Here is a 14607-nt window from a genome sequence, read left to right on the forward strand (position 1 = left end):
TAGAAAACCAACGTAGGATACGTATACGTGTTCCGAATTACATTATAATTTATAATATACTCGTACAGTGTATACATGTATACATACATATATATATATATATATATATATATATATGTGTGTTTGTATATGTATATACATGACGAGCGGTGTTGCGGGTTATTGGGAAAAAGTTTTACCGTGATAAATCTGAAATTTAATTCGCCCCGGGCCTGCAGCGAAGGGTAACGAAAAAAGGATGAACAAAGGTAGAAAAACCCGGGCAGCAGTATTCGGTGGTTGAATTCAAATCCGTTAAAAACGTGTTATACTTATATATAGGTACCTACCTACCTACCTACCTACCTACCTACCGACGTACCTACACACGTTTACATGGACACGAAACGAGTATAATATACACGCGGGCTTAATTCCGTTTGAAACAAACATGAGGAATAATAACAATAGAAGACAAGAGCTGCCGTGAGAAGTTAATTTTTTAAAAACAAATTTTCGCTCTTCTCTTCAGCTTGTACCTACACCTACCTATATCTATGTGTAATACAACTCTGATCAAAATGAATTTTAATCAACGCCATCGCGGATGAAATCTGAGTTTGGATTGTACACATGCAGACAATGCGAAAGGAAGCTTATAAATACGGTGCGAATTTAATATTCCGTGAAAATCGTTGAATTGAAAAAAATCCCCCCCCCCTCCCCCCTCCCTCCTTTCGAGTTAAGTTGTCGGTGGCGCGCGCTAAGTCGATATAGTGTTTTGTTTGACCCCGAGACCCAACGAAGAGCGAATGCAGCTGTGTATGTGGGGGTGAGCTGCGAAGCAAAATACACTCTCGAGAGTCTCCGCGGGGGATGAATCGAGTGTCACTTGTTTTCACCATCGGGGCCAAAACTCCCGGGGGACACGTCGAAAATACCTATCGTTCTTCGGCGACGTTGGTGGTGGTGGTGGTGATGGTGGTAGAGGAGGTGGCCTGGAGGGCGGCGCCTGATCAAATCGATATATAGTGTTTTGTTTTTACGTCCTGCTAAAAGCTTCGAACCTTCCGTTCACTCCTTATCCTACATCCTTATATGCCGTTACTCCCTCTGCACTCGCCGGTAGGTTACGCGGTATTTGTTTTTTTTTTAACCCTGCAAACTCTCTCGCGGTCAAGAGAAGACCCTTTACCTTTTTTATCCAACTCTGTCTCTTCCTTGGCCCAATTTTCATGCGAGCATAAAACATAACCTATACGTGTGTAAGAAACAATCGAACAACGGAGGCGCTCGATCATTTCACTTCACACTTACTCATTCACTCTCTCCCTCTCTTTCTCGCTCTCTACGTGTTCCCTGTCCGTCTGTTCCGGCACTCAAATCTGCAGTCAATTGTTTCCAGCTAAACTGTTTGCTTTTTGGAGAGGAAGGGAGTGCGAGAGAAAGAGAAAGAGAGAGGGGGAATGAGGAGCAGTGTGAGAGGAGGACCGAGGGCAGCACCCCACGCTAAGCCGACGTGTTTACACAGCTAAATACTAGAGAGGAGAGAGAGACTGTTTGTAAATCAAGAATTTAAAAGAGAATGGGAAAGGAGGAGGAGCTGAGGGAAGAGGGAGGAAATCGTTTAGGCGAGAATCGGTATAAAGAATCGGTATACACATGTCTGCATGGTATAAGAAAAGGAAGAAGAAGAAGGAGAAGAAGGAGAAGAAGAAGAAGATGTAACCGGCGCGACGTGATGCCTGGATTCGAACGAGGTGTCCAGATTAAGATCCAATACAGATTAGGTCATCTAGTTATAAATTCTGCCGCGTAATGATTGCGCAGCGTGGATAGAATTTTCAATCTTCGTGCTCTCTTACCATAAGAGAGATATAATATACACCCTATACCTATAAAGATCTAGCTTATTACCCGGTTGTGTGTATTCGTGGGTCCGCGTAGCATGATCTCGCTTGTAGAAAACCGTCTCATGAAATTAAGACGCTTTCGTGAGATGGGTTTTCAATTTGAAAACAATTAATCATCGCCTTCCATACGTTACCAGGTAACGACTTAATTATAAAACAATCACGTGTGCCTTCGACGAAACAAAACACTCCATCGACGCGATCCGGCCCAGCTCGCGTCTCCTCTCCTCTCCTTTTCAGACTATGTGCTAAATCACCTTCGGGTCGTTTGTTACCCCAACCCATCTCTCTCACCCTCCCATTCTTCATTCTCTTTCTCTGTCTCGCGCGCTTTCTCTCCATCTCTGTATCCAGCATGAGAAAGAGAAGGAGAAAGAGAAGGAGAAAGAGACGAAACACGGTCATCCGAGGAAGAATTTCCCGAACGAAGAGAGGCCACGTAGTGAAATTGATCGTTTAGTTAAATCGGGATGAACTGCTAGATGGGTGCTCGGTTTCGTGTCCTTCTCCGTATATCGGCTCTGCAAGGAACCATTGTATAGCGTGGTCCTTCCTTACACACGTCAGTTATCCAAAAATCTCGAAAGGTATCCATCTCGGGATCTCGAACCTCCGCGCGGTGTCTTCATTCATGGTTGAAGAGATTTCTTCTGTTTACTATCCCGCACACAGGCGAACACCCACACACATCCACGGACGTGTGTTACACGTGCACATTACATCCCGTATATCGTGAAGATCGGGGACCTCCTGGCGGCCGCTTACTACCGCGGTCAGATTGTCAGTTGTTTAATTAACCATGAAACAAGGGAGGAGGGTAGGAGCGGACACCATAGACGAAACCGCATGGGACATTTGATACACCCTCATGCCCGGAGGCCCTTTATAAGGTAGTCCTTGGAAAACACCATCGGTAGGTACCTGAATCCTCGTAACCAGATACCGCATGATCTCGAACGTTCTTGGCTGGAAGTTGGAACCCTATATCACAGGTGCTGATGGCATTACATACACGCACGTTCCTTCGGACCTGGGAGGACGAGACGCAGGTAAAGCCAGGTAAGTAAGAGAGGCTGCACCGGAGCACCGTTTATCCCGCAAGAGAATAGGACGACGGACCAAACGACCCAGTAAAGACATCTGAACTAACCTCACAGCAGCCAGTCATTATCTAAAAGCTTCCGCTATTGATCAAGTAAACACAGATCGGAGTCGCTCTGCATGTGCAGGCGTTGCCCAGTCAGAGTGTGGTTCCCGGTCTTCTTCATAATACTTGTCATAAATCAGGCACTCACTTGGCCCTCTTACGCTCTGCATGCGTGTTTTTCTTTGCTCCTTGTTTCGAGTCATCTCAACGCATTTAACTCCGTCTCTATCTCTCTTTCTCTCTCTCTCTCTGTAGAACAGAGGAGAAGTCCACTACTCTCGGCCACGGTGAAAAATCGATACGTGCAATATTCTTCGGGGTGAGAAGACGAGTCATTAGCCTGCCAGGCTAATGTCTCAATCTCAGTAATTAGCGACCAGTCGACGGCAGTCCGGGTTATCGATGAGATAATGCGCAGTGTCAGGTTCCGAGACGTGAACTCGGTCCAGCGATCCCTAACGAGCCCAGATAACGAGGAGCATTACACCGGCGAATATCCCCTGCAATAACCCCTAGCTTTCTCCAGAAAACGACACTTGAACGCATTTCAGGCCAACTTCTAACTCGCGTGTCGAACGACGATACGATATTTACTTTCGAACAAACGGTACGCTCTACAACTTAGGACAAGGAAGAACCTGATCCCATCCAATTCGTTTCACACCTTTTTCCTACCATTTACAAAGTCTTGAACGTTATCAAGAACACGCGGGTTGTAAAAAAAAAAAATAAAAAAAAAAAAATAAAATAACAGATAGAAGATCACTCTCCAAACGTGCGTTGAGACCTAGTCACGTGTTTTCTCATAGTTCTCATAAGTATACTTCCTAATGTCTTATTCATTATATGCTTTATCAAGAATACATCGTCGATGGATTTAATAATAAGATAGCTAGAGTAAGTCGTTGCTTTATTTTCCGTAGACCCTGAAAGCTATACATCGATAAGATCATCACAGGTAGAACATCAAACGATTCGAGTTGTTTCACTGTGTTCTCTCTCTCTTTTTCTTCCTCTCTCTATTGCTCCTAGTCTTAAGTTTTTTCGGCTTCTCGATGAAGCCGATCATGTACCTCGCGTAGACGCTGTCTGGTTGTTATTCTGTGAAGAAAATCATGCGTGTAATTAGAATGGTGCAAGACGTTCCTTTGTTTCCTTGAGAAGTTGCTTTTTCGTTTTCATATTTCTCTTCACTCGGCCTTTACTTTCGGACACACTGCAGTACGAGGGGAGCTGTTCTTTCTCGGTCCCAATGAGAGAGACCGAGAGAGAAGAGAGAGAGGCTGCAGCTTCTAGGCGGTCTCGTGCGACGGAGCATGATTAATATGGAAGGTTCTAATATACGAAAGCAAAACGCCTAACGCGTCGGTAGGCCTCGCTCCTCGTCCCTTTCCCGCCGTCGCGGCATCCACGATATTTCATTCTATTCCAAGAACAATGTCGATGGAAGGTATCGGTTACCTTATGACCCTTTTATGCGCTGAGTACTCCTTTCAACGCCTCGAATCTTTTCTCCTTATTTCTTACCCGGCCTCGGGCTTTATCTTTCCTTTGTTTTCTTTCATTTTTTTCTTACCACCTAATTCCTCTCTCCCTCTCTCTCTCCCTCTCTCACACACACACTCATCCGTCCTCGATCTCTCCTATTTTCGTCGTCTCTATCACGATTCTTTCACTACTCATAATACCTCTGCCGCTAATGAGCACCGATTATTATGTCTCTCGCCTCCGGTATAACAATCGACCATCGGTCACCCTGCTCGCTCTCTGTGATCCGACGCTCGTTTATTTCGACCAAAACAAAAGAACTGACTGACGCGCCATGATAAAAGCTCGATGCAGGGGGGCAAGCTCATCTCATTCTTTCATCCTACCAGTTGATATATATATATAAACAATATTAGAAACATAAAGAATATTGCACAACTGATGGAATAATTTTTTTTCGCCAGAAACCCTTCGTCGGGGTGAGAAAACAATATCATATATCTATATATATATATATATATATATATACATAGATATATATGAAACGTGGGGTTAGGTGGGCACGGATACTTAAGCACGAAAAGGAACAAAGCGGGATCTGAGATGATCGCGGTAGAATGGAATCGGGTGCGTGGAATGGAACATGAAATAGAATTGCCAAACGCACGCCAAATGCTTCGAGGTAGGTACAATAATGCCAACCTCTACTCGCGGAGCTGAACCGAATCGATATTGTACCAGTATTACGTATATACGAGACAAATTAGTTGCTTGTGGTCCAATATTCCCCGCCCTAACCTTTCGCCCCATCGAGGTGCCGCCGGACCAGAACAGCCGGCGGGGGTTGCGAGAAGCGCCCCGTGGGGTTGGCGTGAAAACAACTCAACGCATCACGATCCGCGGACGTGAAACATAAACGGCGTGTGTGTAACAGTCTCGCGATTCTGTCGACGAAAGCTGGTGACAGCTGACGATGAACTCTGCCGGGGCGGAAACAACTTTTCTACGACTTAAGACGTGGAGGAATTGGCGGAATTGATGGACACGGAAAGGTTTCCTCCCTGCGGGCAATTACTCGCGATGGTCTCGAGGGTTGTTTCTCTTGTTTCCTCCTGTCCGCCGAAGCAGTTGTCCAGGTGGGTGAATAAAGGTGGCTAATTATTTCACAATCTATTAAGCGGTGGGCGGTCATTTTTCTTGGTTCGTAATATACGACGGGGGAGAGAAGGAGGTCGTGTAATGGGGTAAATTTGTTGGTGTTGTACCGTATTGATTTAGGGAGAATATGTGGTCTGAATTAATAGCAACCTGTCCCGTGGAAGCCTCGTGATGGATTACATTATATAGGCCGTCAATAGTGGCCGGGGTTCTTTGTTTAGCTAACGCGCGGGAATTCTGGACGATGATTTCCAACCCGCGCCCTTTGACGATGGAAAAAGTAATCGTTAACCACCATCGATTCGTATTGTTTGACCGGTAGTGGCGATATCAACCAAACGCCCCTTCTTATTCTCGTCATTCTACCGACTTCGTATACCTATATATATATATATATACAACATGGCGAACGTAGAAAGAGAGAAAAATAAAACGCGAACCTGCAGCCACACGCTTGTAGTTCCAAATCTACCGGCGGTTCTGTTGTTTTTGGAATTTATTTTTCATCCAACTGCACGCGGTCTGTACTACAAGAAACGCGCGCCGGATCTCAAAATGATTAAAAACTGAGACGGGTGCGGGACGCGGTTAGGCGGAGTAATTAATAAGGGAGAGTGAGGAAAAAAATTATATTAACGGGGGTGTCATTTATCACGGGGAACTCGTGCTATAGCGCAGGTGTCATCGTGGCTCGAAGCGAGAAGCGCTAATGACGACCGATGATGATGAACGTTATCCTGCACCATATATACCCCATGTGTTGATGCTTTGATGATAAATTAATTGACTGGTATTTTTGCATATGCCCTTACAGGTCCACGTATCACCGACCGTCTTGCAAAACGCGCTTACACAGGATTCGACGAGGGCCCGGAAGGTACGAGGGACACTGGCAAAGGGTAAGTCTTCTAATACACCTGGGAGTTTATCAAAATCTGATAAGACTGGGCAGCGGCAGTCCATTCCTTGTCCTAAGCCAGTGTTGCTTCGGGCCAAAACCCATCCGCCACGAAGCCCAGACTCAGCCCAGAGAGGAAGAGAGAGAGGGAGAAGGAGGGAGCGAGAAACCCGACCCAATCCAAGTCGACTAACCTGACCGAGCTCAACGCGGTGCACACATGCCAACGTTCCAGTGTCGAGGATCAGAGCTTGGGGAGAATGTGCGATGGTGTGTGACTCCACATCCCCATCCCCGGTTCTCCAACTCTACTTGTTCTCTCTCTCTCTCTCTCTCTCTCTCTTGCTCTCTGTGCGGCGGGTGCTTGCTTCATGCTTGGAGATTGCTTGGGGGCTTTTTGGGTTCGGTTATATTGAATAACTCGCTCGCTGGACCGCGAAAATATACGATGAATCCGTCGAGCGGAGCGGGGTGAGATGACTTCGTGTAGTGTATGCTGCATGGATTTGTTTTCCGTCAATACCCACCTTGTTGCCGATTTTGGTCCTGCGAGATCCGTCGCTCAGCCCCTCATATCCGTGTAATTTGAATCTAATATCTATTCGTAATCTGGAGGATGATTTACTCGATCACTCATCGCCACAGTGTCATTGGAATCTAACTATCGACGACACGAATCGACGGTTTTTATGACTCGTTTGAAGACCGATTCAGTAAGGACGGTCTTTGCCAATGCCTAAATTTACCCGGCAAGCCCACGGCGTTTTAGCTTTACTCATTCATAATCGTGAAAGGTCTTTCGTAAGAATAAATGCACTCCGTTTGAGCATCGATATTAACAATACATTAGAGTTTCAAGAGAATCCGAGGTTTCTCAACACGTCAGCAATGCCAGAAAGTGATTAGGGTCCTACTTTTGCTCTGTGGTCGCTTTAAAGTCTTTCGGAAGAATTGTATCGGCAGTGCAGTGAACAAGAATCGGAACATCGACATCTTGTGTTATCACTTCAAAGTTGGTTAGTGTTTTACGGTTGATGCTTTACTTTTATTCTCTTGAAACTAAGATAATTTTCCACTTGTCAGCCGGTATTAATCTTCCTTGATAAATTCAAGTCATCGTTGTGCTTTTGAACAGCACGCTTTCCGATCGAAATAAAAGTGTTTATACAGTGTTTCAGTATATCCGGCTGTCTCTTGTAAATTTAACTTTCCCCACCGATTTCAGCGCGTGTAACATAGAAATGTAGTAAGTAAGTACCTACCCGTAATTTGGGACAACGAATGGTGAAACACACGGGTGGCTATACGAGCTTACCGTTCCCGGTTTTCCCCAGAGTACCTACAGTAAATCTGTCGGTTAATTTACCAAGTGGATAATAGAACCGGCAAATTCCCGTTTGGCGAGATACCGTCTTACGCTTCTTCTTCTTTTTTGGACTTTGGTAACTTTCCAAGTCTGGAAATTCCGAACCAGCCGTTGATGCGGAAAGAAGCGAGCGGAGATAAGAGAGGGTTGAACTCAATGCTCGTTTAACGCTTTGAATGCCCATTAGCGATGGAGTCCAAACACAAGAAGTGAACGGTCTGATATATAACATCACGACAATGAAACCACCGGCAAAATGCTTACCACGCGTTTGTCCGAGTTGTCTATCCACCTAGCCACCCACCATCTCTACCCTTTCTCACCCTCCCCCCTCCTACCTGTCTACCTACTGACTAGCGGCAGTCAGTCGACAGGTGGTAATCTATGGAAACCATAGCACGGCGCTACGGGCTACCCGGTCTTTAATGCCCTTCTTGCGGGGGATTCACTCTAAGGAACACCCGGCAGCGAGTTCTCAGGTGTAAACGGTCCGATAGTAAAACGCGTGATATTACACTTAAGGCACGTTTCTGAATGTCGAGTTGAACAAGATAGGACCAAACGAGAGAGATAGTCCTTTATAGTTTTTAGAATTCTCTATTCATCTTGGAAGGCAGAAGCGGAACCAGAGACGAGGAGAGATTGGGGACGATGAAGGGATAGTGAGGAGCTTCGTCCGCCAAATGCGATTTCAGAGACGTAATTTGAAAATCGTCAAACCGACGGCAGCCGCGGCCCTCCCGGCGGCTCTGGTGAAATGAAATTACGCAACCCTCTTCCAGATTGTCCCTAGAGCGAACCGATGCGGAGAGAGAAAACCCTGCCACAAAGGCACCTCGTTTGCTCGGCACAACGTCGTAACAACAACAATTTGGCTAACCGCTAACTGGTATCAAATGCTCCGCTAATCGCTCCACGTCGTATTATAAGCGATACAAATATTCACCCTATGCGTAGATCGTTTAAACGAAATGCCTCTTATCACATACCCGCTTCGGTAGCTGGAATAGAATATCAAAAACTTTGCTATATTTGATAAACCCAAACGAAACGTCGCTGAAGTCACGATGATCTTCACGGAACAAAACAACGTCTTGATGTTTGAAAAACCGAGAGCCGATCTCTGGATACTTTTCCACCGTCGAATCGGTAAAATGTAAATTCCATCTTCTGATTTTCAGAGATTCGTCGAGTTTTTCAGCAACGCGAGTCGGTTACACAGTTTCAAAGAGACACTAGTGAGCGACTAGGGAAACAAGTAGCTTCTTCAAAAACACATGTTGAACTTCCGAAGTTCACTGTTTTTACACATGTCCCACCCAAGAGACCGTCGTCGCCGTTGTCGGAAAACCGTCCAACGAAAGCGACTAACAAAAGACCAAGAGAAGAAAAAAGTAAAAATAAAAAATGAAACAAAAACTCCGTAGAAAAACTTACCGATTCTTAGCGGCGGCAGCTCTGTCCCTCTGTCTTCGATTCTTGAACCAGTTTCCAACCTGCGTTGGTGTCAGTCCCGTCGCTTCGGCGAGTTCCCGCTTCTTTCCCGGATTCGGATAAGGATCCTGAAGGTACCACTCTCTGAGCAAGGACCTCGTGCGCTCCTTGAAGCAGTGGGTCTTCTGCTCACCGTCCCAGATGGTCCTGGGCAGGGGGAACTTCTTCCTCACCCTGTACTTGTCCACCGGACCCAACGGCCGTCCTCGCAGCTTCTCGGCCTCCTGATAGTGCGCCTCGAGCCACATCGCCTGGAGCTTTCCGTGCGAATCTTTCGTGAATTTATGCCGTTCAAGGATCGCGTAGAGCTCGCGAAAGTGGCCTGAATGGTAGGCAACTATCGCCCTGGCTCTCAGCACCGCCTCGCTCTGGTTCAGTTCCTGGATGTTCGGATGCGCTACCGGCAGACTCCACAAGAACCTCGCAAGCCTCTCGATGTCACCGCTTTCCTCGAGCGTTTCGCAGACCGTCGCTACCTGGCCAACCGTGAATGACAGCGGCAACGCGAACAGCGGCGCCGGGACGATCGGCCCACTGTTGTTCGACGTCGCACTTCCAGTACCAGCTGGAGCGACGGCTGACATCTCGGTTCTTGTTGCTGGTTGCGCCCTGGCCTCCCGGTTTTTAGCGACAGTCAAAATTCATTCGGGGAACGGGAATCTCGCCGCCAAATGCCGATTCGCTTCCTCGAGATCGAGAATTTATCGGAATTGCAGTTGGCTGAACGCGACTTGATCCGGAGGCCTTTTTTCGGGACGCTTTCAAAAATTCATCCGGGCTCGTAGGTGGTTCCAGAAACTTTATATTTTTATGGTAATGTTTATCGATGAACTTTTTTTCGATTCGTATCAACGATCTCGGCACATGGGGAAAAAGTTGAAGAGAATTAGTTTTCGCTAAGGGTGTTATGGATTATTAAAATTTTCATGTTACACTCGGCTTAGTACGTGATCATTTTTTTTTCTCTTCGTTTGATTTCTTCTAGTAATTTTACTCGGAATTATGAATTCCTGTTTACGACGCAGCGGCTTTTCCCGCGGCGTTAAAGTCACTTTAACAGCGATATCATAATCTCCGCATTCTACAGTCCGCCGGATTACACAATATTTTGTAAGACTTCCTCTAGAGCTTCGCATTTGTGGTATATTATCGGTGATCCGTAATTTCTCAATCACTAAAGTTTCCATAAAGTTCTTGAACATCCGTTAACCATCGCACTGACAAATGTTTCACTGTGTAACAATCCCTAAATGACAACTACCTTTCCATCTTTCAATTAATAACCGTTCAAACACTCTTGCAAACACCTTTAATTTCCGTTCTTCAATTTACGTCCCAAAACAGTTCCGATCACTTCTTCGAATTCAATTCTCACTCACATCCTGACTCGCTTAAATTTTTTCCTCATTCTTCCTCTTCATCCTCCCCGCACCTTGAAACGATCAACGAACTTCACTGCCACGTTTTACGAAAAGAGAGACGGAACAAAAACTCGCCTCTACGATGAACCAACAGACAACAAACAACAACACGTTCACTCATTGATACAAGTATCGATCAATTTTACCTGGATTATTCACGTTTATTTATCGTTTTATATCTACTTATTTACTCGTTTTTTCGTTATTGATTTCGATTTTTATACGGTCGTTTTTTTTCTTGGGCGGGTGTGTTTTATTTATTTTTTTTTTTATAGTTTTTTCGTTTTGTTTTCTTGCTTTTCTTTGACTGGCTGAGGAAGGCTTGCGGTTACCAGGGTGTAGGGGGCGGGGGGAGTCAGCGCATTATTATTTTTGGTTTTGATTCGGATCCGATTTTCGATATAGGAATTCGTAGTAGTGCTGCGCGGTGGTCTGCAGAGTCCAGTTTTTGGGCTGTTGCTTCGGTCGGATCAGATAGCAAACTGGTTTCGTTTACAAGCCGTCGTCCCTACCCCGGGTCTCCCCTGCATGATACGTTTGTCCGTGGACGGCACATCGTAGCCTCGGCACCAGGAGTCGGTGCTACCTACTCCTCAAAAACGCCGGCCAATACCAAGCCACGCCCACAAAGAGGATCACGATTGGCCCGATCCCATCCCCGTTCCCATGGCAACCTTTATTCGACCCCCGCCCTCCCCACCCCGCCGACCCATGCCGCCTCTCTCTGCACTTCCTCCGCACAAGTTTTGTGTTGGTTTAATTATCCCCACCCGTTTATACCGTCGGCGAATCCCCTCCCCCCCCCACCCCTTCTCGCTCCATGGCTCCCCTCAAAAACTCACTCCAACCATCCATCCATCCATCCCTCCGGCTAGGCTCTCCCGCAAAGTCGGAGTAACAACCCACGCCTTCCTTACTCGTTATACGTGCTGCGCTCAATGTAGATATAACATGCTCGCTGGGCGGGTACACTTAAAGTGCATCTGAAACAACCGACGAGATATCTTTCGGGCAACCTGTACAGCCACCCTGCCAGAGATACCGAGATGTTTGAGAAGTGAAAATTACTCCCCTATTCAAGGACGTTTGCAGAGTCGGTTTTCATTCTTTCATCAGGATTAATGGAAACCATGAAGGAATAAGGTTATGTGACAATTCTGTAAGCTAGTGTATGCCGTATTCAGGAAATTCAAAGTAAGCAATCGAATGCGAGATTTCTCGCACCTTGATCGTAATATGCAAGAATTTTGCCACGGCGTGGCAGGTGATAGCGCAGAAGCGTTCTTCAGGGCTTATTGAAAGTTGTCGAGCGCCGCCGGCGCATTTTGTACCTATCCTTGGTGGTTCGGTCTCTTCAGGCTTTGTACTCTCACGGAATGTGCGTATTTAAACAGGAACGTATGTTCCGATTGTGCAAACGACGCTACATCACATCTTCAATTTACTTCGACGCTGCGAGAAAAGGTACGACTCCAAGTATGTATGTACTCAGGGTAAAATGGCCGCCGAACTTTTTTACACAAGTTGTAATACTTAATCTCCGAAGCTCTTTCTCGCTTCCGTGAGGTCGTTTTTCATTCTGGGTTTTCCCAAATGTGAGGACAATCGCGGGGGGTCCTTCGAGTTGTTAAGAAGACACTGAGGTACCAGCAGGACTCTGCGGGACGCCGTCATCCTGATCGAGGTGTCTACGGACGGTCGTGCGTCCATCGTATTTATCCTCAGGTATGTATACATGGCTAGGTACTTACCCTGCACCGAGGGTCAAGAGGATGCCCAAGTCTAGGTTGGTGCATGCACAGTGCAGCGTACCTACACCTAAACCCCGCTCGGTATTGGGGCCAATTAGTCATTGGCTGGTGGTCGCATTCACTAGAACTATATACAGCTTTGGTACGACGACGGGTATTAGCCACGGCATGGGAAATTCCCGACGTCAATTCCGTTTCTCCGCAGTCTCGTAGCTGTGTCCTTATTATAACAGCTTTGTTGCACCGTTATCAGAAAATGGATTACCCACTTTAAGTTCTAAAACTTTTCAGTCTCTGCGACTTCGGTTAGAATTTAGGTATATTGCAGGTACACAATCGACTTTCAAACTAGAAATCTCGTTCTGTACTCGTGCAGGTTAAATTTTTCTCTTCTTTGGCTTCCAATACCGAGAGAATTGACACTGTGAAACGCTGATAGTAACTCATTATACAGAGCTATTTTCTTCACGGACTTTGATGGTCTGGTTTAAAGGTTCTCTTCGAGTAACTTTAAAGAGGCTCTAGTCTAACCGGCATTTTGTTCTTTCAAGTCGCATCGCTGGCTGTATATAACAGTAAGCAAAAGAGATAGGCGATCGTCGTCAGACGACTCAATATGGCGTATATAACTCGTACATTTCGCGCTTAGTATGAAAATAATCTGTCAGCGATATCATGAGCACGCTGGCGACAATGACGATGAAATTCGATACGAATTTGAAACAGGTAAATTCTGACAGTAGAGGATCACCTCGATAGGCTTCAAGAATAGGTAGCTATAGTATAAGTACCCTGCAACTGCGACATGCATTAAGCTACTGCAGCTGTACGCAGCCGACTGACTTTATGAATCAGGACGATTTCCGCATAACGTTTTATACAAATGCGTGAAAAACACACGTCTCATCTCGCAATTCGATTATCCTCCTAGCAGACCTTTTATTCCGTGTTCGGAACGCAGGAAATGATAGAAAAATAAAATCGAACGGGTGAGATGGATTCCTTCGACGTGTAACCGTGAATCCGGCATATTGATGAACGTTGCCGCCCATACAGTAGGGGGAAACTTGTGTACGACATGCACGACACCTTGGGGTCCACAATGGGGCTGGGATCGTTCGGTGTATCGCTGTGGGATAATCCTGTCCGATTTTTACGGCATCCAGATATTTTCTCCTCTCCTCTTCTCTCCTCTCCTTTCCTAGCTTCGCTCTGGGCTCTCTAATTCTACGTGTATGTTCCCCGCTAATACCGGCCTTCATGCTCGAGGTTGTTGTTTGGGTAGGTACACCCTGCATCTATGGGCGAAGTAAGGGTGAAGGCAGGACTCGGCGGGTAGGTATCTACGCTTACACCGTTGTAATACTCTCGCATTCTACCATCGCGAGCGTAGGGTAACAATATGGGTGATGTGTCCGCGCGGGCTAATGCGTGGTGCCATTATTATTGAACGGCGTACTAATGGGGTGTGATCCTCTTCCTCTCGTCACGCAACCGTCCCGTCATGAGAATTTAATGGTTTACGCAGCCTCCGCGCGTCCCTTCCTTTCGGGACAAAAAACGTTAATATATTTGTTTTCAAATTTGTCTGACAAGCAGTGACAAACATGGCGCAATGATGCGCGAAGTGATAAAAATTTGATTCACGGATTACGGTTTCACTTTTGTCTGGATTTGGGTTCTATACACATTCTTTAAACGTGCCAACGGTAGAAAATTATAGAAAACCTTGATCGTGCCAAAATCTGAAAGTCGCTGGTTATAAACTGGTGTCAAAGTCGCGAGGTGGAGTAAAATTGTCACCGACGGCAGCCATGTTCCGATTCGCTTTGTATCAACGTATTCATTTTTCTTTTCAGTATTCACACAAGTATTAACAGTTTTGAAAACCTTCTCAGAACACTGATCATCACGTTGGAGACAATCGGATGACGATTCACCTTTTTCTTCTCCTTTTTTATCGAGCCGGGATGGAGCTGAGGGTTGAAAATA

The 14607-nt window shown here is 46.0% G+C and overlaps 1 protein-coding gene across 1 annotated transcript in view; it reads right to left on the bottom strand.

Moving 5' to 3' along the window:
- The window catches only part of LOC124411507 (homeobox protein SIX3), a 32016-nt gene extending 21746 nt beyond the window's left edge, over window positions 1-10270 (bottom strand). The window contains exon 1 of the mRNA XM_046890654.1: window positions 9387-10270. Coding sequence (XP_046746610.1) covers window positions 9387-10027 — 641 coding nt within the window. The 5' untranslated portion in view covers window positions 10028-10270. The remainder of the gene's footprint in view (window positions 1-9386) is intronic.
- Window positions 10271-14607: the final 4337 nt, after the last annotated feature.

The sequence above is a fragment of the Diprion similis genome, chromosome 10, assembly GCF_021155765.1.
Source record: "Diprion similis isolate iyDipSimi1 chromosome 10, iyDipSimi1.1, whole genome shotgun sequence".
NCBI lineage: Eukaryota > Metazoa > Arthropoda > Insecta > Hymenoptera > Diprionidae > Diprion > Diprion similis.